This window comes from Diplodia corticola (genome assembly GCF_001883845.1).
Source record: "Diplodia corticola strain CBS 112549 chromosome Unknown scaffold56, whole genome shotgun sequence".
Taxonomy (NCBI): Eukaryota; Fungi; Ascomycota; class Dothideomycetes; order Botryosphaeriales; family Botryosphaeriaceae; genus Diplodia; species Diplodia corticola.
Window position 1 is genome coordinate 215,241 of NW_017971535.1, and position 23,175 is coordinate 238,415.

The 23,175-nt window shown below is 49.3% G+C and overlaps 6 protein-coding genes across 6 annotated transcripts; 4 read left to right on the forward strand and 2 right to left on the reverse strand.

The window, feature by feature from the left end:
* Positions 1-1,443: 1,443 nt before the first annotated feature.
* Positions 1,444-5,936, forward strand: BKCO1_5600074 (neutral amino acid permease; the record flags this gene model as incomplete). The annotated part of the gene is made up of 3 exons (XM_020277438.1): positions 1,444-1,659; positions 1,709-3,876; positions 3,947-5,936. 3 exons carry the CDS (start codon positions 1,444-1,446, stop codon positions 5,934-5,936), a joined length of 4,374 nt encoding a protein of 1,457 aa, XP_020127062.1.
* Positions 5,937-6,273: 337 nt separating this feature from the next.
* BKCO1_5600075 (dna repair and recombination protein pif1) lies at positions 6,274-8,130 on the forward strand (the record flags this gene model as incomplete). The annotated part of the gene is made up of 1 exon (XM_020277439.1): positions 6,274-8,130. The coding sequence occupies one exon, from the start codon at positions 6,274-6,276 to the stop codon at positions 8,128-8,130; it is 1,857 nt and encodes a 618-aa protein (XP_020127061.1).
* Positions 8,131-8,696: 566 nt separating this feature from the next.
* On the reverse strand, positions 8,697-9,464 carry BKCO1_5600076 (uncharacterized protein; the record flags this gene model as incomplete). The annotated part of the gene is made up of 1 exon (XM_020277440.1): positions 8,697-9,464. One exon carries the CDS (start codon positions 9,462-9,464, stop codon positions 8,697-8,699), a length of 768 nt encoding a protein of 255 aa, XP_020127055.1.
* Positions 9,465-12,853: 3,389 nt separating this feature from the next.
* On the forward strand, positions 12,854-14,334 carry BKCO1_5600077 (mfs transporter; the record flags this gene model as incomplete). Its single annotated transcript, XM_020277441.1, has 4 exons — positions 12,854-13,006; positions 13,056-13,070; positions 13,123-14,008; positions 14,066-14,334. The coding sequence occupies 4 exons, from the start codon at positions 12,854-12,856 to the stop codon at positions 14,332-14,334; spliced, it is 1,323 nt and encodes a 440-aa protein (XP_020127054.1).
* Positions 14,335-14,661: 327 nt separating this feature from the next.
* BKCO1_5600078 (cytochrome p450 protein) lies at positions 14,662-15,956 on the reverse strand (the record flags this gene model as incomplete). Its single annotated transcript, XM_020277442.1, has 3 exons — positions 14,662-15,114; positions 15,180-15,846; positions 15,910-15,956. The coding sequence occupies 3 exons, from the start codon at positions 15,954-15,956 to the stop codon at positions 14,662-14,664; spliced, it is 1,167 nt and encodes a 388-aa protein (XP_020127047.1).
* Positions 15,957-15,996: 40 nt separating this feature from the next.
* On the forward strand, positions 15,997-17,442 carry BKCO1_5600079 (uncharacterized protein; the record flags this gene model as incomplete). Its single annotated transcript, XM_020277443.1, has 1 exon — positions 15,997-17,442. One exon carries the CDS (start codon positions 15,997-15,999, stop codon positions 17,440-17,442), a length of 1,446 nt encoding a protein of 481 aa, XP_020127046.1.
* Between the last annotated feature and the right edge of the window lie 5,733 nt (positions 17,443-23,175).

The window sequence follows — 23,175 nt, forward strand, 5'->3', positions numbered from 1 at the left end:
TTGAATGGTTCGTCATTTTTCTCATCTGCTGTTGCCTAATGTCAACGTTGGGCGGTGTACGAGCTCAGCCCTTCCAGTAGCCGGGTAATGTAGCTGGCTTATGCCAAGAGGGATAGAGGGGCGGCAGTGCGCTTGGGCAGTCGGTAGTATTCGAGTCTTGGTATCGCTGTACTGTTTTAGCAAGGGTTGGCCACGGGAAAGGTTGCCTGTCTTGCACGTCGCTGCTCGTAGCCGCGCCTAGGCTCTAAATCGGCCGCGATGGCGGATGGCTCAGTCTCCTTCAAGCGCCAGGCTGAACGAACGCGTCAAGGATAAACTAGTATAAAAGCGAGCTTTTAGGTAAGGTAATAAAAGACGGCCTGCACGTTCTAGGCGTAAGTCTCCGCGAAGCTTTTCACTCATCCTCGCCTCCGTACGAGGACACGAGTGCTCCGTGGCTGACCTGCCGTCAACAAGTGCGACGGTCATAGAAGATCTGTGTCAATTTCGAGAAAGCGCTTCTGATCAGCGTACGTGACATACGTCAGCTCGTGAATTTTCGGCGGGGACAGCTACTTTTTCCGAGTGGCAGTTGTTGCGGCTAATGGATGTACAGTTATCGATTTCGGGGATTACAACTGGATATGGAATTATGTAGCGTACACGTCAGCGATATTATCCACGATAGACGGTCCGCAAACCCCACAGCGGCTGCGATTCTGGCCCGTTCCGCGTGCCGAAATGTCGCCGAACAGCAAGTATCGGAAAAGAAAACTTATACAATGCTATCCACTTCTGAATGATGTAGACCACAACTACTACGCTATAGGTTCCGGATAAGGAATCTCGTCAATTGTTACGATGCCTATCGAGATTCTCTAGGAGCTGGTCTCTGAGAAGCTGCGGGATAAAACGTGCAAGGCCACATCACAATCTAATGGCGCCCCACATGTCTCGGAAGACTCCGAAAAAACCTGTGTGGAGAGTACCCGCCACGTTGAACATGTTTCCTTTAGCTCGAACAACAAGAGGCAGTTTGGCATTTGTAGTTATGGTCTATGCATTGTATAGCACCTAGGGTATCTCGCAAACCTTTACTTTCGACCAATGGCTTTGTCTTGAGGAATACGAACGCTTACGCTGTTTTCCAGTCTCATATCGGCGCAAAGCTTGTTGATGAGGAGCCTAACACTGTGCAGTCAAGCTGCAAAGTATTGTTTACAGGCCAAAAAAGGGGAACGGCCGAACGGGGATGAATTTAGTGGAGACACCAGTCACGTCGTTGAGTTTTGCAGCGAGAGGTCAGTGTGTTGATTCATGTATAGATCCCTGCTTTTAGCGGTGTGCGATGACAACTTGATGTTTATAGGATTCTTCCAACTTGCTTCAGCCAGAATTATTGTCAAGGTCTCAGTTTGGTTGCATTCATCTCCCCTCATTGTCCTCTGATGATCCCCCGCAAGCATGGAAAACGACTCTCGAGAAGATCGCCTTCAAGAACTTTGGGAAGAAGTCTTGGCAGAGTATGAGAAAATTACTGACGAACCCCTTCAGGACAGACATGTTCTGAGCGTTGATGAGATGCGAGTCAAGCTCGATGAAATCTCTCAAGCGGAAAAAGGGGAGATCATCAAGAAGTCAGCGGAGGCTGTTTGTAGTGTAGCATCGGCAGCATCATCGGTAAGCAGAGATTCTCAGCTTCAGAGCTACGCGCTAACCCGGACAAAAGGTTCTCCCGTACGCATCCATCGTTCTTGACGCTCTGTCAGCCCTGGGCAACACAGCACAGGGTTACAACGAGAACTTCACCAAGAAGCATGTTTTGGAGCATTTCAAAAGCGTCGCCTGGAACCTGGACCGAATCGAAGGTTACATGAAACTGGTTAATGAGGGCTTTGAGCTGGACGCTACTCTGCAGACCACCATCGTTCAGCTCTTTACTGGCATGTTGATGTTATGCAAGATCTACAGAAAAGTGGACAAGGATTCAGAAACTCTCTCCGGACCGATCAAGAACACGCTGAAAGCCGCGATTCGATACGACGGAGGGCTCAAGTCATATCTCAACGAGATCAAGGACGCAACAGACCGTGAACTCAGGAACAACGTGGCCGCTCTGAGAGTCTCCGCAATCTACGCCAACAGCGAAAGGAATTCGGAAAAATTGAGACAAGTCCTGCAAATCGAGCCCAATAACCACCCTTGGATTGGTCGTCGAGACTCTCTCGATAAACAGCATATCAAGGGAATGGGTGACTGGCTCTATGAGCATCCCCATTTCAGGTCATGGGCAGATGTTGAGGACGACACAAGGCCAATACTCCTTCTCAACGGCGAAAGAGGTTCCGGGAAGACCTTTTTATGCGCCCAAGCCATTCGAATTCTTGAGGAGAAGCACAAGTCACAAACCCCGAACGGCCGTGCATCCATCGCTTGGTTTTTTTTCCCTGAAACTGACGCGAGACAAAAGGACCTCCATTCAGAAGGGGTGCAAGGAGCAAAACAGCAGCTTTATGACGGAAAAGGCAAATCTTCACTCCGCGACGCCTTGTTTGCTCTCGTTTGGCAGATGGCCCAAGCAAACAGATCTTTCCAAAGTTTTGCTGTCACGAGATTCAACGCGAGACCACATGGTTTCTCCAAGGCCATGGACATATGGACCGAACTGATTTTCAAGTTCATCAAGGACCTTAAACAGGCTGTGGATTCCTCAAAGGTTTTCTTTCTGGTCCTTGACGTATGCAAGCAGCCCACCAACGGCACCGATGAAGAGGAGGAAGCACTCTCCAGGATTATAAGAGACACAAAGAGCCAGAAAAAAGGTGCTCTGATCAGGATCCTACTCTCTGGAGATATGAATCGCCAGGAACTCAATAAGAGCACTTGGAGGCCAGATCTAACGCACCAACAATACGACGCCGAAATCTTTGTTGAGGGCCGTTTGAAACAATGTTACGAGAGGTGGACCAGAGAGCCGGAAGGGGGTAGAGTTCTCAGGGCATTGCAAAGCTTGGCCATCTCAGATTTCGAAGGCACTTACCACGTCTTGGATGCATCACTCGATGAGATTATAAAAGCAAGAGGGCTGCGTGATCTCCGTGAGCTCAAGAAAAGGGGGCTGGGTCTTCTAAGAGCAACCGAGCGTCATCTGGGGATGCTAAGCGAAGAGCTCAGCGATGAGGAGCTGAAAGATTCGAATGAGATGATAACCTGCTTGGTATGCTTCAAGGACGCCGAGCTTACACTTGATCAACTCAAGGCTTACCTCTATATTCGGCGCGGCGAGAGAGCTGCAACATCAATCGAAAGTCAAATCCGGAAACTTCCACCATGGTTGATCTCAATCACGGATGAAGGACACGTCATATCCCCGGGGATCATCAAGCTTTTCGATGGAAAAGAGAAAGAACCCAAGCCCTCAGATCGTGGCCAAAACCAAGGCGGTTATGACACCCCCGCCGACATTGTTGACTCCACCAACCACGGTACGGAAAGATCCAATACCCCGCCCGGGACATTCATCTTCAACCTCCAGAGCCGCGTGAACATGATTCTCTCTCTCCTGGAAGCTGTCTGTCGCACAAGATACAGACGTCACGCGGATCTGACCTGCCTCTATAAACATGCAGCTACACAACTACTTCGATGCTTCGAAATGATTCCAAAGGAACAGCTGGTCCAAACCGAAAAACGCACGAAAAAGAAAATCGGAAAGCGTCTGCATCAATTCTTCATGGATGAGGAGGTCGTTGAGACCTGGCTGCCCGAAGGGGATATAGATGAGCTTCTGGGCAAAGGCAAGAAGAAGGAGCTTTTGGGGACTCTTACAAAGAAGGTTCTGGAGTGGCTGGAAGACCAAGATGTGAGATCTGGTTTCCAGAAGTCAATTGACAGAAGGTACGCCCAATCTTTCAGCAGATGGGTATCAACAGCGGCCCATTAAAGATGCATAAACTAAGAAAACCAGTCCACAAAGCGAAGGTCCAAGGACCTTCCAGTCATTTGTGTCCCCTCTCATCAATCCGGCTCGACTTCTTCATGCTCCTGTCAAAATCATTGCCTACCAATGGCTTCGAGAGCATAATTGGAACGCTCTATCGGCTCTAAAATTCTTAAATGAAGTGTCCTCCAAGGCCGAACTTGAACTCTCTCCCAGAAGAAAGCCTCACTCTAGAGGAGAAGAAGTTCTTGAAGTCCAGCGGTCCAATGGAAAATGTCCTAGGGACACATCTTCTCCGATAGGCGACTCCTTTAAAGATGAACCCTGTTCAGAGAGCGAATCATCCTTTAAGAGCGAATCTTCTTCTGATGAGTCCGAGCTTACATTTCCTTTCGAGAAGAACGACTTCAGCCGCAAGCACGTGGAGGTTGCCAAGAATTGGGCCATGAAACTTGTTGGTATCACCAAAAGACAAGCGCACCGGAATCCGACGCAGGATGTTCGTCTGGCCGAAACTTATTTCGAGCTTAAACATTACGACAAAGCCCGACAAAGGTGCGAATTTGCCAAAATGCGCGATCCCTGGAATTTGCGGGCTACATTATGCCTCTCACGAGTCATGGAGTGTACGGACAGACGGAAAAAGGCCCTCGAAGAACTCATGAAGATACGCCACAGCATTCAGAGCCCAAAGTTCAGAGAACAAAATCGTCAAGAGTGGCAACATCAGCTTGACAGGCTCTGGCGTTTATGTGATGAGACGAACAGCGCAAAAGAGGCTTTCACCGTCTGCAGGTACCTCGCCAGGACATTTCCGAACGATCCAACCGTTCTTTTTCTCGACAAAGCGTTTGAATGGATGGAAAAGAGCAAGACATTGACTGATGTCATCGGAAGTCTCTCCATGCCTATCGGAATGCAAAACAATCGTAGTCTCTTGACGCTTTTGTTCCTTTCCAGTCCCGCGTCTCCCGAGTTTCATGAAAGGTTCTACCTTGCTCTGAAGGACAGCAAGGACAAGATTTTCAGAGCCTATGAAGACGCAATTACTGCATCAGATGACGCTTTGAAGACGATCCATCTCCGCTACTATTACGGCTTGTCACTTTTGTATCAGCAAGAAGTCACCGAGGCCAGAGACCAGTGGGAAATGTGTATCGCTTCTATTCGAACCGCACAAAAGGACAGCCCTACGCCTGAATCAATATTCGAGATTTTCTCAATGGTCGTGCACGGCCTGGTCTTGGCCTACATCGATGTCTTGAAAGGCGACAAAGGCAAGAAAGCTCACGAATACACCGAAAAAATGGAGAAACACAAAAGCTGGGCAGACAGAAATTACCCATTGAAGGCAAACTACCTGGCTCTCCTACTCGCACCGTTGTATCGTGTCAGCGGCCACCACAAAAAAGCAAGGCTCTCTGTCGAGAAACACATGGCAAGTGCATTCGAACTTCTCAAAGACGGCGAGGAGGACAACGATGGGAGCGGCTACTTCATGCTAGCCGAGGCATTGCTTGTACTTGCAGATGATGACAACGCGCGAGCCGCGTGGTCGATCATTGTAAACGAGCCTGATGCGGAGTGGACATCCAACCTCTCCATTGCGTGCGCCGGTGGGTGCGGATGGACGTGGGCGGACTCGAAGACTGAGGGCAGAGAAGTCTACATTTGCAAGGACTGCGCCCACGTCCATTTTGAAAAGAATTGCCACGACAGACTGCAGAAGGGCAAGCTGGACCGCCGCGTTTGCGGGAAGCGCCATGACTTCTTGACTGTCCCCAAACGGAAAGGCAAAGACGTCACGAAGATCCAAAATGGCACTGTTCTCGTAGGCCACGTCGAAATGCGAACCAAAGACTGGGTAAACGGCGTCAGATACAAATATGGGATTCGAAAACCAGGTCTTACTTGGCCTAAGAGAGCAGTGGAGTCGTTGCATATAGCGAAATCAGAGGTTGAGAGAGGGTTGAATACGGCGAAGTGGATAGCTGGAAGTTTGGAGGACAAATTGTAGATAGATGAAATAGGAGCTCTCTTTCAGTGCGGGAGCCTGCCATTTCAAGCTTCGACCCAGCTTCAATCGATCTAGAGCGGGTACTTCGCTCGGGATGTTCTCCGTTGCTCTTAGTACCTGTAGGAGTAAAGACTGATACATTCATTCCCTTGGTTGTCCTCTGAAACGCCGTTAGCCCTACATGCTCGTTTAGGACTGGCGTGTAGATCACACGCTAAGCTCGAGCGCTAAGCACTTCTCGGCTAGGCTTATCGGCCGCACAGGACCGGACGCGTTCCACTTCGCCGTTTCCACGACTCCACCTGTCACGACGTCACCAGCAACACCATTATTGCGGATGAGGCCGGAAACATTTGGCCGCTTCTACGCGCCGCGTGAGAGAGGTGCCGTGACCTCCATCAACGCTCTGTGCATACGCCTTAGCATCAGTCCCGCCACGACGCGTCCGCATGCGCGTCCGCCCCCCGAAGTAGCCGCATCCACCTGCACTCCGCCATCTCCATCCCCACATGCCACAAGATCGACGAGCCACAATGCCGCGGCCCGGCGCTCTGGCTGGGCACTGCACGCAGCTTCGCTGACTCCCGACCGGACGACGCACGGTCCATTCCATCGCACCCTTCGCCAGCTCTCTACCGCCAGTCAGGCCGCAACTAAGGCGGCAAAGAAGCCCACCCGGCGGAAACGTAAGAAGCCCGAGCCAAAGGACGAGATCGCAGAGCCATGGCGACGCCAGGTGAAGCTCCTGGGCCTGGAGAAGGGACTGAGCCAAGGACAGCGGGCTGTGCTCGACATGGTGGTAAACCAGGAAAAAAGCATCTTTTTTACCGGCCCCGCAGGCACCGGCAAATCGCTACTTCTCAAGAGGATCATCGAAGGCTTGACGGTCAAGTACCTGGACGAGGGGAGCGCCAGCGTTGCCGTTACTGCCTCCACCGGCCTCGCCGCATTCAGCATCGGCGGCACAACCCTTCATCGCTTTGCTGGCATCGGCCTCGGCAACGCGCCCACCAAAAGACTCATCTCGGACATCATGAAGGACAGGGAGTTCAAGCTACAGCGCTGGAGGGACGTCAAGGTCCTCATCATCGACGAGATCTCCATGGTAGACGCCACCCTCTTCGACAAGCTCGACACAATCGCCCGCCACGTGCGGATGGATGACTCGCCATTTGGGGGAATCCAGCTCGTCATCACCGGGGACTTCTTCCAGCTGCCGCCTGTGCTGCAGGGGCGGGATGATGGCAGTCCGCGATTCTGCTTCGAAGCCCAGGCATGGCAGACGGCCGTAAAACATACCATCGGCTTGACTCAAATCTTCCGACAAAAGGATCCCGTCTTCGCTGGCATGCTCAACGAGATCCGGGAGGGCCACCTCTCGCCAACCAGCATCGACGTCTTCAAAGCGTTAAGCCGGCCGCCCAAGACACTCGTCGACAACGGTCCCGAGCCTGCCGAGCTCTTCGCTCTACGCCGCGATGCAGACGCCGCCAACACAAGACGTATGCACAACATCAAGAAAGCCGTCAACACCTATCACGCCATAGACGGCGGCATAATCACCGACACAGCCACCCGGCAGAAGCTCCTGGCCGACTGCACCGCACCCGAGGTCCTCCAGATCAAGGAAAACGCCCAAGTCATGCTGATCAAAAACATCAACAAGACGCTAGTCAACGGATCCCTAGGCAGGGTCGTGGGTTTTGCGAACAAACATACGTTTATCCGGGGCCAGTGGACCACACAACCGCCGGACCAAACGCACCACTGGCGCGCCAAACTCCAGCCATCCCTACTCGTGGACTGCGAGAAAGACCTCCCCGTCTTCCCCGTCGTACGTTTCCAGCTGCCCAGCGGTGACGCCCGCACCGAGCTGTGCGAGCCCGCAGAGTGGTCCGTCGAGCGCTGGGTCCGCGAGCCCTGGTCCCACGACGGCTGGGACGTCGAGATTTTGGCGACCCGTACCCAGGTGCCGCTGATTCTGGCGTGGGCGCTCAGCATCCACAAGTCCCAGGGCCAGACGTTGGAACTTGTCAAAGTGGACTTGAACCGCGTCTTCGAGATGGGGCAGGCCTATGTCGCATTGTCGCGCGCGAAGACCATGGAGGGCTTGCAGGTGCTCAATTTCAGTCCCGGGAAGGTGACGGCCCATCCGAGGGTGAAGGCGTTTTATGCGGCCTTGGAGAAGACGTAGAGTAGAGGCGAGGGGCTTGAGTGGTATGACGATTATACGAGGAAGTGGTCCCACGCCCCGTTGTAAAATTACTGTGACACTACATAGATAGAGGACCCGGCGAGGTGCAGACGGCGTAATATCCCGACTTACTCCATTTTCTGGTCAGCCCTCACGTACCAATCCACACTCTCTTCTATCCCATCCTGCAACTACAACACAACGGACCGATACCCAAGCACCCTGATCGCCTTGTCGATGTTGATTGTCCGCGTTATGTACGCGAACACCACCCGAGCGAACCATATCCGACTCCCCACACCCGAGCGAAACCAACTGCGACTCCAACTCGGAAAAGAAACACAACACAACCGCCACGATCCGCGGGACGAGAGAAGATTACAAATCAAAAAACTCCACCAGTTCTTTCACGAAGGCTTCATCTCAGATGGACCAATGGATAAGGGTATGAGATGCTCATTAAATTAACAATAGGATGACGCTCATATCTATCTATGTACAGTGGTGATGCTTGAACACGTAACTTCGGACCTCAGCAGCCAATCTCCTGCTCCATCGCCAACACTCTAGTTGAGCATGCTCTCAATGCCAGCGTTCTGGTAGCACTGGTAGTGGTCGCCATCGGACTTGGGAGAGACGACCTGGATCTGATCGCAGCAGGTCTTCGCCTGGCTATCGCAGTCCGCGCCGCCCGAGCTGCGGCATGCCTTGACGCTGGCGGCGCAGTCGTCGGAGATGTCGCGCTTGGACAGACGGCCGCCGATGCCAGCGTCCTGGTAGCACTGGTAGTGGTCGCCGTCCGACTTGGGGGAAACGACCTGGATCTGGTCGCAGCAGGTCTGGGCCTGGTCATCGCAGGCGGCGCCGCCCGAGGAGCGGCACGAGTTCGCAGTCGCCGCGCAGTCATCCCCGACGTTGCGCTTGGACAGCCTGCTGCCAATGCCGGCATCCTGGTAGCACTGGTAGTGGTCGCCGTCCGACTTGGGGGAAACGACCTGGATCTGGTCGCAGCAGGTCTGGGCCTGGTTGTCGCAGTCGGCACCGCCCGAGGAGCGGCAAGAAGAGGCCTTGCTCGAGCAGTCGGCGCCGATGTCGCGCTTGCTGTTGAGCATGCTGCCGATGCCAGAGTCCTGGTAGCACTGGTAGTGGTCGCCGTCAGACTTGGGCGACACGACCTGGATCTGGTCGCAGCACGCCTTGGCGTCCTGGTCGCAGCTGGCGCCGCCGGAGCTACGGCAGGAGGCGGCCTTGGTGGCGCAGCTGCCGCTGGGAGCGGCGAGGCCGGTGGAGAGGAGGGCCGCGAAGGCGATGATGGTGGTCTTTGAGAAGAGCATGTTGATTTTTTGAGGTTGAAGCGAGTGAAGTCGGTTGAAACGATTGTAGAATGGCTGGCTGAGCGAGGGAAGCTGGCTGTGATGGTGATGAGAGATGGAGTTTGTGTCAACCCGCTATATATATGTGCGCCTTCATGGCTGAACGGCAATGGCTCCTTTCTCCAGAAGTTCGCTTTTGCCTTCAACACGAACGCTCTGGTCGGTATCTGGTTGCCATAGGGCTCGTATTCTCACCATGGCCCCGCTCGTGTTGAGGGGGTCCCCGGTTCTCCAACGTTCTCGAATGCGACTTTTCCCGTTCAGATGTAGTAGGAATCGACGGACAGCAGCGTAAATATGCAAGCAATTTTAGCCGGAGAGCCACAGCCAAAGCTTGGCCCTGTGCCCGGGTAAGGCGGCGGCACGTCGGCTTGGCTGAACAGTACGCTCGTTCGACCGGTCAACAGCTGCCCCCTTCCACGTCACTCTATTTCCATCATAGGCAGAGATCGACTACGTAGAGCCCATCTCGTATTGCAACGCACGGGGCCCAAATCCTTGTCCTCATTAAGCCTTTGTTCAACGCGCCCCTTTTCTAAACGCCGGCAGACTTTGTTTGTGATGTAGTATTTACTAGTATACACGTAGTTCATGCAGGCATGGTGGAGGATTTCTAGTGGCGGTACCTCGCCATGCTCTACAGCATTGCGAAGTGATGCATCCCTCAGAGTCCGGAATATAGGCACTCCAATGGGTCCTAGAGAGAGAAACCACTACAGACTCAGCCCTACTGCGATCTGCAGCCGCCAAGGAACGGCTTCACCGGCTTCACCGCCACACTGACCTTAGTGTTGCCCCACATTCAGCCTTACAAGCTATCCCCGTGCCACTTCGGTAATAAAAGCATTGACTGGAGAATTTGGACATGGGCCGCTCCGTACAACCATGACCTCTGAAACTCCGAATACACGGACCAGAAAGGAGAGGTAGCTCGTACGAAAATAGATGTCCAATGACTGTGGCTTAGTTCGCTGATCGTTGACTTGAAGCTTCGTTTGCCAATTTTCATGGCTCTGTCGACGCAGCCCTATCGGACTATACCCGTTTTCGGAGTACTGGGGCTCCAGCTACTCCACGGCATTGCCACGGCATAAGCGACACCACCTCTGAAAATCTTCCGAAAGCCTGACCTAATACCGTCCGAGTACACGTCGGGTTCGGACTGCACCAAGCCACAATGGTGTAGCCATGAACAAGCACTTCCTTCCTGTTATACCCCCCCATGTTATTTGCTCGATCAAATCACCATCATAGGGATCATGCCCAGCGAGTCATGCGAGTGTTTCATCACCAACCACAGTGGCGTCGTCCAGCACCGCATTGGTGCACACTGTCTCCATTATCGTGGCGCTGATTGTCCAGGCCACCCTCATCTTGCCGAGCACTACGTTCCTGGTGCAGGTACCGGACGCATCCATGAGTTGATTGGGCTTAGCAATCTGAGATTGAAGGGAGAGGGTGCAAGAACTGCGGCACATTGATACGCACCAATCTGGTGGCCTTCCGCAGCCCTGTCCTGCTTCAACTCGGACAAAGACAGGTACAATGGACGAAGATCTCAAAAGCCACGAGAACACCGAAGAATTCAATGACACACCCCAACCGGGGGTCAACTGAAGTCATTGCGCCCGTATGCGTGGTGAACGCAGCGTCGTGCTCTCTCCCCTTGCCGTAGCATCATCCACTGAGTGAGGCGCTGGTAGGGCCGCAGAGTGGCAGGGTGTTGTTTAAGAACTTCACCAACGCTATCTACAAGGATCAGCACCTCGTTTGCACCTCACACAGAAGTTCATTCGGCTACGGCTCAATGGATCTCGGTCTCTTCTCCGACTCGTCTGACATGGGCTCGGCAAGTCAAACCGCCACGAGCTCCAGCGCCGTTGTGCTCACGCTCTTCTATTTTGAGCCCAAGTACGTCTGGATTCCTGCCCACAAACAGGGACCAACAAATTTCTACAGCCGGACATCCACCAACTCCACCGATGCGAAGGGGTGGTCGTTGGCTCAACCGTCCTTCTGAACAATCTTGAACTCCAGCACTGGGCGCCATCAACCAGACGGTCATCTGCGACGGCGAAAACATGTAACTTTGGTCATCGGAGACACGCACCAACGGTATCCATGGGCGACACCAGCACGGAGTCTGACTACGGCCTGTTGCCTTACCGACCCAGTGCTCTCACTCTACGAAACCCGGGTCCCTGACCAGACAAATCAAATATCAACCGTACGTTCAAGACCGGCAGATGTTTCATCTGGCCGGCGTGTAATGGATGTAGTCTTTCGGTCTTTCATGATTCTTTTCGGATTTCGAATTCACCTATCGCTTCTCAATGTACGAACATACATGGTTGGCGGAGTGAAGTCAGTTATAAGACAATTGACTGACAAGGTGCTTCGCGAGATGTGTCAAGAGACGGACCGCTAGCCTCACCGACGGACACTGGGACCCATTGAAGCTCAATGCCAAGCAGAGGAAAGCAAGGCTAGTCAATCACGCACATGACATAGAACTAGCTAGCTATAAGAATGCCAGAGGAACGTAAGAATGAATCGATAACGATTCGTCTCTGTTCTGACTCTGAAACGATTCATATTGTCTATCTTGAACCAATAACCTTACAAGATGGGTCGTGTGAGGCTCGGCTGGAATGCTTTGTCCCTGGTTTCTTCCTTGCGCAAAGTCTGCGATCCCAACAAAAGTTGCAGGATTGACTTGGCGGTGGCGGTGGCTCGCGCCTGAGGCAGGGTTGTGGGAAGTTGTGCATCGGGAAGACGGGCCGGCGGGCTGCGGTTGCCCAGGGTCTTATCAACAACATTGGGTCGTTTGGTTGCTTCCTCAGCGAATCTGCGTTAACGCACTGCATCATTAGCGCCTTGTGGTTTTCGTCTGACCCACAAGTCCGCGCTTACTGTGTGTATACCGCAACACCTAATCATCCGTCTTCACTGCAGATATTCGCAGTCAGCACCAAGTTCAATGCAGCGTCCAACAAGAAACCCTTAGCAGTCCTATCAGTGCATCTTCTTTCTCAGTTGAAGCGCTGCCGGAGTTTGCTCAGATGAACTGGGAAGCACAGAAGATGCGCCTGGGTGGGAAGCTCGCGGTATCAGCTCTTGCGAGGGAGAAGAAGTGGAGTCACCACTGCGACCCCGCACTGAAAAGCCGATCATACATATCGCATTGCATAAGCGCCACATCCTGACAGCCGAAGTTCCGCCAACGTCGCCTGCATGGTCAGTAGTCCAGACTCCAGAGCCAATGACTATATCATTTGCCCACCCTCCGTTAAAAAAACTCACTCCATCCATTCAATCCTCTCTTCAGCAAAGTGCTTTCCCACTCCAGGATGGCTTCTTTTTACGATGAACAGTCGCCATTGATTAAACGCCATGAACGAGAGGAGCTAGGCCGTTGGAACTCTTCCACTTTAAACGTACTCCGCGTAGCCGCCACTTTCTTCTCTTTTATCATTTCCGGAGCAAATGACAGCCTGTACGGCGTAAGTATCACCCGTTCACCATACAAGTTCTTCTCGCTGACCATCTCAGGTTCTCATTCCACGGGTATGTTTCTCGTCTGTCGCTTGGGCGTTACTCTTAGTTGACACGGGTACAGCTGGAGTCCTTCTATCACCTCAACCACACAACTGTTTCTCTGCTGTTCCTTTCGCCAGTCGCCGGGTACATCGTCGCCACCCTCGCGAACCATTCCATGCACGTTCGTCTCGGCCAGCGTGGCATTGCCTTGATCGGAGGCTCTTGCCACGTCATGGCCTACGCCATTGCAAGCACTCATCCACCCTTCTCCGCACTCGTCCTCGTCTACACCTTGGTGGGACTGGGTAGCGGGACAAAGCAGGCGGCGTGGAACTCGTGGGTCGGAGGCTTGCAAAACCCCAACGAGCTCCTGGGGATCCTCCATGGCTTCTACGGCGCCGGCGCCACAATCATGCCCGTGGTGGCGAGCGTGCTCCTCGGCAAACGGGGCTGGTCATGGTATGAGGTATACTACCCCTTCGTAGCCATCGCTGCAGCCGACATGGTCTTCTCTTCTTCCGTGTTCGCGACCCATGACGGGAGCGCGTATCGGGAGAAGAATGGGATACAGCCTCGGGAAGAGCACGGTCAGCACACAAGAACACGGGGGTGTTTCGCTGCCATCAAACGCAGCCAGACTGCCGTTTGTCTCAAGGAAAAGGTCGTCCTTCTCGGAAGTGCTTTTCTCATCACCTACACCGGTTCGGAAGTTGCTCTGGGAGGATGGATGGTCACTTTCCTGATGGAGATCCGACACGGCACGGCCTTTGCCTCCGGACTCGCCGTCAGCGGCTTCTGGGGCGGACTCACCTTGGGCAGATTTGCTCTGGGTTTTGTGACGGCGAGGTTTCTCAACAACATGAAACTCATCGTGTCTTTTTACTTGGTCTGCGCCATGGCCACCCAGCTGCTGTTCTGGCTGATACCGAACTTCATTGCGTCCGCTGTCAGCGCGGCATTCCTGGGTAAGTCTTGCCAACCCCGCAACCGTCCCTCCACTGTTGAGCTCAGAAATCAACCAGGCTTCTTCCTCGGCCCACTGTTCCCTGCTGTCATTGTGAGCCTTACCACTGTCCTCCCAAAATCATTGCAAGTGCCTGCAGTTGGTATTTGCTCTGCTATTGGAGCGTCCGGTGCATCTTCTGTACCATTTGCTGTTGGGGCCATTGCACAGGCCATGGGAGTGCAAGTGTTGCAGCCGATCATCTTTGCATGTCTTCTATTGTGTTTGTTGCTTTGGGCCTACTTCCCGGACCCAGACTCTCCTTTTGTTGATACTCAGACTGCTTGATGAGAACAGAAGTAATCTATCTTCATGTGGAACCTCAAGCAGCGTGCTATTCTTGTTTCTCGCCGTGGAGTTGCATAAAATGGAGTAGGTGACCGATTGACCTGGGAAGAGCGAAAATTCCGGAATAGACCACGAGTACGAACATTTGAACGAGTTGATGACACTGGCCGAGAAGAACTGCTTTGAACCTTCAAATTGCATTCAACCTGCCTACTTTCGTAATCCAATCAACAGACTTCGCTACACTGATCAATGACACAGCTACCGAATTCTACCACGGCGCCCACCTTCCAGGTTTTGAGAGATATTCCCAAACTCTAACATTCCCTACACCGTCCTGGCGGCTTGACTTTCCAACGTAGTCGTCTCATCTGTGTCCCTCGTCTCCTCACGAAACGTCTTGTTCTCATCGACCTCACGTTCTTGGAGTTTCGCCCGTGCAACATCCTCATACGACGCCGGCGGTGCTTGCAGTCTCGGATGCTTCGGATCAACTAAGTCCAGCACAGCCAAAAAGTCGTCCCTGCGCGCCACAGGAATACTTTCATCGACGCAGTCCCATTTACCGAGACCTATCTCCTCATTGGCCAGCCGCTGGAGCTGGATGGTTTCGTTGGTGCACCACTCGAGGCGCGAGTACGAGACGGTACGGCGGCGCTTTTGAAGCCAGGCGACGAGGGGCTCGATGGCGTACGAGGCGATGATGATGAGGCCGCCGACGGAGAAGATGATGGCGATGCCGAAGATGGAGAAGTTCATGTAGCCGGCGCTGTGGACTTTCTGGGCGGTGATGCATCATACGTTAGTCCCGCCACGGGGAATCATGGGGGGAATTGGAAGCGTACCTGGTTGTGGCAGATGCCGCGTTCCTGTAAGTTTGCCGGTGGCTCGAAGTACGGACGGAGCTCCACGGATGGGGCCCCCGCGGCACCAGCAACGAAGGCATCTTGCAATGCAGCCATGGAAGTTGAGAACCAGTGCTGTACTTCCAGCTGCCACTGATTGTCTGGTATCGGTCCTTGTAGGGACCCGCCGAGTCTGAATCTTGCCGTCAAAGCCGATACACCTAGAGTGGATATGACGTTTGACATTGATGGCGTGAGGTTCTCCGTCATGGTAGTGAGCCAGTAATGGATCTTTCGTTGCTTCTCATGCTGAGCTGGGAATGGCTCCATCGTGGAAGCTATTCGGCCTTGCAATGGTTGGCACTGATCACTGCCGTTGAAGGTGGGATTGCACCATTGTTGACGAGATGTACATCCAAGAAAGGTGACTATATCATCTCGAAGGTAAAGCTCCGTGGAGCCACTGAGATCTGACTGTAGGATCTTGTAGCCGGAGGGACGACTTGCAGCATACCAAAGGTCTTCGGTTGGCTCAAGAAACTCAAGTCCACTGTCGGAGAGAGCGAAAAGCATGATGTCGGCATCGGGAAGCGCAAGTTCAGGGATGGGGTGGAAATAAGAGTACTGGTTGGCGTACGATCCGTTTATCAGGAAGGCGTTCAGTATGCTTTCAGAGGGCATTAGCTTCTCCACACATTCCATTCCGTTTAATGAATGAGTATAAACGCACCTCAACGTATAGTCCGAGGTTAAACTTGTCTCGTTCTGACGGAGCATTAGGTAATCCAACTCCGGGAACTGATAGGTGAAAGGGGTCATGCCAGCCCGGGACGTCATCGGCAAAGAACACGAGTCTTCCACAAAGCACCTTCTCGCAGCCGTCGTCACCCAGTGCTTCTCATACATGGTTCACAAATGCGTCCAGTACGGATACGTGTACACCGGCGAAGCCTTCATTTTTCTGCACATCCCCGACGATCCTACCGTGGTCTATTACTCCATCTGCATCCCGAGTCTCGACGTCGAGGATGAGGACGAGAACCGGCTCCATCGGACGGCCGTCGGTCAAGTGACGGCCTTCATTCTCCGTGCTCTTGCTGCAGAGTCACCGACGCAGGCGTGGCACCAAGCGACAGGTACGCTGCTCACTTGGGATGTCGAGTACATCGACATCTTGAAGAACATTCCGGAGACGGTGCACAACATGACGCGCGAAACATTTTCGTATAGACCATCACGCTGGAAACCCGCCTCTATTCGTCCCCACCGCCGGACCCGGGCGCAGTGTTTGCTGGCAGACGACCAAGAGGGCGTGCAGAGCGATGGGGATGAGGATGACGGCTCGGACAGCAACATGCCACCCACGCCAACTCCGGGACCGACCACGCGCGCTCGCGCTCGCGCTCGGACTGCTCAGAGCTCGTCTCGCCATCAACAGGCGAAGCAGGCAAAAAGTGCCGACAAGCAAAAGTCTCGGAACAAGACAAATGTGCGAGTGGAGGACCAGCCGTACTGTACACATGCCTGCCTGCTGGGGCTGCTGCACAGCGGACCGCTCGACCAGCAATGTCCCAACATCCAGGCCCACAGGACGGAGCACATAAAGCCACAGGCCTTTCTCCGCCTCATCAAACACCAGCTCGCGGTCGACCTCGGTGCCGACGCCGACTGCAAGCCGCTCTATATCCGTGGCTCGCGCGGCGCGCTCTTCAAGGTGCGCCTCTCCTCGCACGGCTACACGATGGTAGCTAAAGGCATGCAAGAGGACGACGCGCGGTATATCTATCACGAGCACTGCATGTACCGGCACGTTTTGGCGGCGCAGGGCACGGCGGTTCCTGTGTGCCTCGGCCTAACGGAGCTACAGCTACCGTACTTCTACGACTCTGCCGCGTACACGCATATGCTGTTCCTCAGCTGGGCCAGCCGGCCGCTATCCCACTTCATTAACAAGGAGAACGCTGCCACTCTAACCGCAGAGGCGAAGGCGAAGCTGCGGGTACTGCACGCGCTAGGGTTGCTGCATAAGGATGCCGAGATGCGCAACGTGCTATGGGATGAGCAGACCGGGGGCATGATGTGGACCGACCTAGAGCGGGCAGAGGTGCAGGCTGAGGCGAGAGCACAGCAGCCGCTGGGACTGGTCAGTCCCAATCGGACGCAGGAGGGCCCGGTGGCTAAGAAGACAGGCGGTAGCCCGGCTGAGTTTTCGCGCGAGCTGATGCTCCTTTCTGCGCACGTGGATCGATTCGTCCACCACTAGCTGTTATCCTGGAGGGAAGTTGGGCAGGAACGAAGCATGATTTGCGGTTAAGGCGTTATTAAGAGGTCGAGGGTTTCTCCTTGTTATACCCAATATAGGTTTATGCATATTATCTGCTCGCTCAATAATAATAGCTAATCAACGTCTATTACCTATGTTTTACCCGTAATTACGTGTTCTACTTTTACTGGCAGGGACTCCGGAGTCCCGACCGCGAACGGAGCGCTCGCGGGGATCCACTTCATCTGCGAGGCGTCTAGCCCGGCGCAGCTGAGAGTCCTCGGCGACGCCACCGCGAGGCCCGACCCCTCGACGTCCGACTCGATTATCACGACCGGCACGAGGGGCGCCCATGGCGGCCAGCATCCTCACCGTCGCCTGCTCCGACCAGGCCTCCGCCTACGACCCCGACACCGGGGAGCTTATAAACGGCATGGTCCAGTCCCTACTGAGACTCGACTGGTGCTAAAGCACGGTCGAGGGGGGTTCTCTGGCGCGCTTCCTCCTCGAGTATACCATGCTCGAGGGCGCGCTCTTCGAACACCGCGAGCTCGAGGAGGTAACGGACTTAGTGCGCGGGCTCGCTAGGGCTGCGAGGGTCGGGGAAGTCGCGGCGAGGGAGGTGCTACGCGAGTAGAAGCTCGGTGGGAAGGGCCTGGCACTGCCCACGTATCCACCGGGCTCCGCAACCTTGATGATGGCTTCCCACAGAGCCTGACCATTGATATTGGACCCAAGATCTCTCTTGATGGCATACAAGATCCCTTTCCAAGGATACGACAGCATGCCTTCTTGCACCGGTGCTCAGGAAAAGCTTCATGCCGACACGTGTTCATCTTTGCGCCGTACTACGCTTCATCAACGCATTCAATGACGCGAACGATTTCGATCGCATCCCACTGCGGTCTTCATCTTAAATATAAGTAAGAGATTTATAAAATAGAAGTATTATATAGGTATAAATCTCTTTACGTCGGCTCGTAAATAATAAAGTTCTTACTTTTCCCTTAGCTAATTATAGCGATTATATACCTTATAATACCTTACTACGGGTTTCCTAGTATCGATCTATACTATAGATTATTTCGACTTAATATATATATATATAAAGAAGTAAGAATATCTTAGTTTAAAGGCGCTATACTAATATTAGCCGCTCTAGCCTTACGCCTAAATACGTTAAAATTAACTAGCTAACTAGGTAGCGTATTATAATAAAAGCTACGTATTAGAGATTTAGAGTATTATAGCCTATAACCCGTAATCTACGTATAAATTATATATAGACTAGTACTATTATCTTCGCTCGCTTACTTAGTAGCTAATTCTTCTAACTTTCGTATTATTTCCGCCTATTCTCCTTCTATCTACGTAATATTATTAGATTTATAAATAAATAGCGCTATCTTATAACGTTAAAGTCTTTATATTAGTTTAGCTAGCTATTAGTAATTACGTTTTCTCTTCGCTTATAGTAAACTACTACTAATACTAATAAATATTAAAAACTAATAGCGGTTTTAGATATTACTACTTTATAAATATTTTAAAGTATTAATCTAACGCTCGCTAGATCTAGAGAGTAACTTAAAAGAATAGCTTTATAGCTTTAATACCGGTATTAATAAGCTTTAGAGTATTAAAAATCTATTTATTAGCTCTACTCTTATTCGTATTACTAAATAAGATAGTACTAGTTATATTATTAGCTATACGTATAAGATTAATTAGATTTAATCTTTCGTTAAGTTCCGCCTATTCTCTCTTAGTCCAGCGGTTATTATAACTTTAAGCGACTTCGAAGATCGTAGCTTTTAATTCGCGGGGATATATATAGTAATAATAAAAGTAATAATAGTTAGAAATATACTAGCGAGTATTCTAGTTCTAACTTTTATATATTTTATAGTTAAGATACTATTTTTAATAACGTAAACCGCGCGCTCGTATACTAATACTTAATATAAGATCTTTATAGAAGAAGCGCGTTTAATAGAGTAAAATTTAGTCTATTTTTAAATATAGTTACGCGATAAAGAGAATACTACTATATAAAGTATTCTATTTAGCTAAAGTATAAATTAAAAGCTTAATCTAGTACTTTAAAAAATTACCGTCGATAGAATCTTTAAAATTATATTTTATATTACGTTTATATTATAAGTCTAAGTTGTTTAGATTTAGAGGGGCGTAGGGGCCGAAACCGTAGAACTTAGCGAAAATTTTAGAATACTAAAATTTTCGAACACTAAAATTTTCGAATACTAAAATTTTCGAATACTAAAATTTTCGAATATTTCGTTTATCGATTCTTTATAATACTCTACTAGAATATTAACTATAGTTAATATTAAGCGTAACTCTTACGTAAAGCTTAGTAGAAGTAAGCGTAAGTACGTAGCGTACTAAAGCCTAAAGCGTATCTAGTAAAGCGTAACGCTAGCTCTTTACGTAGTACGCGGCGTATCGAAAGCCTATCTAGAAAAGCGTAACGCTCGCCCTTTACGTAATACGTAGCGCACTAAAAGCCTATCTTAAAAAGCGTAACGCTAGCCCTTACGCGAAAAGCGGCGCACCGAAAGCCTATCTAGAAAAGCGTAACGCTAGCCCTTACGTAGTACGCGGCGTACTAGAAGCCTATCTAGAAAAGCGTAACGCTAGCCCTTTACGTAGTACGCGGCGCACCAAAAGCCTATCTAGAAAAGCGTAACGCTAGCCCTTACGCGAAAAGCGTAACGCTAGCCCTTTACGTAGTACGCGGCGCACTAGAAGCCTATCTAGAAAAGCGTAATACTAGCCCTTACGCGAAAAACGTAACGCTAGCCCCTACGCGAAAATAAGCGTAACGCGGAGTTCTTAAGCGAATACGCGGCGTACTACTAACCGTATAAAAAATATACTAATCTTTACCTACTTTATTACTCTAGAACTTTAATTAGTTTTCTATTCTTTAAAATACCATACGAAGGCTTAAAGAATAGTATTCTACTATAAGAAGACTAGTCGTAAAGCCTATAAACGACTTATAACGAAGATACGTTTCTCTATCTTATTTTAGAATCTACCGATCTAAAAGCCTCTACCCTAGAATTCTACGTATTTCTAGAATAATTCGAAGGCTATCTAGGTAGTTTATTCGTCTATAGAAGACTAGTCGTATTTTACACCGAAATAAACCGCGTAAATTAGACCCCCTACCTACTTAACGTAAACGAGATAAGTATATTTACTAAGTTCTAGAAAGAAAAGAAGTATAGTAAACGAATATAGCTTAAACTATTTACGACGATAGTAGAAAGCACGATAGCTACTAACTAGTAGAACTAGATATAGTACTACTAGAAAGTTATAGTTATTATAAATAGTAAAGGTAGAGGTAAGTATCTACTTATCTACGACTACGATTTAGTATTAGACGCGGCTTTAAAGCGACGAAGGGATATTCTACTCGGCTATTAATAACGACTCGTAGCCTTTATAAAAGCCTAGACGATACTACTAGGAGTTTAGTATAATACCGACGACTTAAGTATAAAATAAAACCGATGCGTTATACATACCTACGAGTAGATAAAAAGAATAGTTATAAGCGGCGATAGACCGCTAGAAGACGACGACGAACGGATTTAAAATTATATTAGATTAGATAGACGCTAGACTTTTTATACTTTCTAATAGCGTTATATTAACCGTAGTTAATATCTTTTATTTAATTTTAATCCGTTTAATCCGTTATATAAATTATATTACTTTTTAAAGAAGTCTAATAGCGTAGTAGATATTAACCGTAGTTAATATCGTAGATATAACTTTATAAATAGCCAACCTCTAAGATAATTATTTCCCGCCCGAAAATAAAGAAGAAAATAAAGAGGATTTCGCACCCTTATTAGTCTAAAGAACTATCTATATTTCTAGAGAAGTAAGAAGTATTCTAACGAAAGAGTTTCGGGTTAATATTAAAGCTAATAAACTAATATATCTTACTACTACTTAGTATACCCTAGTTACTTATCGATATTATTATAAAGATCTTATTAGGATTACGCTAAACGCTAGATACGCTAGACGTATCGTTAGGCGTTAGAGGTATTTATCGCTATTTAAAAGAACCTAACCCCGGTAATTAACGAAGAGGTTCTAAGAAACCCGACGTAGGCGATAAGCGTAACGGCTTAAGTAGACCTAATATAGACGATAATAATAATAATAATAATAATAATAGATGTGGCGACTTAGAAGAGCCCGGCGTAGAATAAGAGAAATTAGAAGTAGCTAACTCGCTAATATATCTTCGCTTATAAATAGACTATATCGCTAGCTAGTCCTTTAACGTATCTCGTAATACGAAAATACGCTTAGAGCCTTTTAAAAACTTCTTACTAGACGCTAATATTACTATTAAAAGCTAAAGGGTATTAGGCCTTTTTATCTAATCGTACGAGGCCTCTAATTCTTCTATTATCTATAGAGATTTATTAGTAATAGCTTTACGTCGATTATAGGCGTTATTAACTAAGATTAATCTTTTTTTTAAGCTATACTATTCTAGCCTTAGCCTTATCTAGCCTTACTTTAGCCTTACTTTAAGAGCGGTTTATACCGTAGTATAAGTCGAGTATAGAGCGCGCTTAGATTCTTTACTTATATTTTCGGTAGAAGAAGCTGGGATTTAGGTAAGAAACTCGTATCTTAGATAGATAGAGTACTATAAAACTCGTAGATAAGATAAGAAAAAATAAGGTATATCGTAAAAAAGGCTAAGAAGATAACGAGATTAATTTATATATATTATAAAAAATTTATTAACTAAGATTAATATAACCGGTAGAGAGATATAGAAAGTAATAAAAAAAGAGTAGTAAACGATTATAATAAAGATTAAAAAGAGATATTTCGATCTCGTAAAGAAATTCTACAATAACCTAATTAAAAATAGAATTTAAATAAAAATCCTTTCGCCGGTAAATAATCGACTTATCTTAATAATTATCTAGCTAACCCTAATCCGATTTTCTCTATTTATATTAAGTATTAAGATTACTATTTTTAAAAGCGGTTTAGAGCGCCCGCTTTATATTAAATATTAAAGTAACTCTCGTCTACGTTTTATCGGTAGAGGATTAGCTTTAAAGTTAAAAGATATATCTACGACTAGGCTTCTTAATATACTAAATATCCCGAATAATATCTCGTAGTAGAGACTTAGGTAAGGCGGTAGTAATAAAACTAATAGCGTATATTAATTATATTTCTTATCGCCTCGGTAGTAACGAATCGAACGTAAACTAAGAAACCGTAAGAAGATAGATAGAGGCCTTTATAATAAGCCGTTCGTCGAATTTCTTAATAGATATAGTAGGGAGTTTATCTTATAATATAGCTCGAAGCTTAGTAGTTAGTCGGCGAAACGGCGTACTTTTCTATTTAGATATTATTAAGATATTAAATAGATATCTTATCTTCTCTTTCTATATTCCGTCGTTTACTAGAAACCGTTAAGACCTACGCCGGGGTTATCGACGCGCTAATATATACCGCGGGCTATAATTAAGTAGCCGTTCGAGTATTTTAAGTAATAAACTATAAAGCCCGTCTATTTTAAAGTCTAAGAGATTCTACCCGAAGCGGCCGATAGCTAGAAATTTATCCCGTTTAAAAGTTTCGTTCTTAAAAGGGAAGTAGTAGTCTAAGCTACTATCTAAACGTTCGGCTTCTCTTAGTATTTCTACT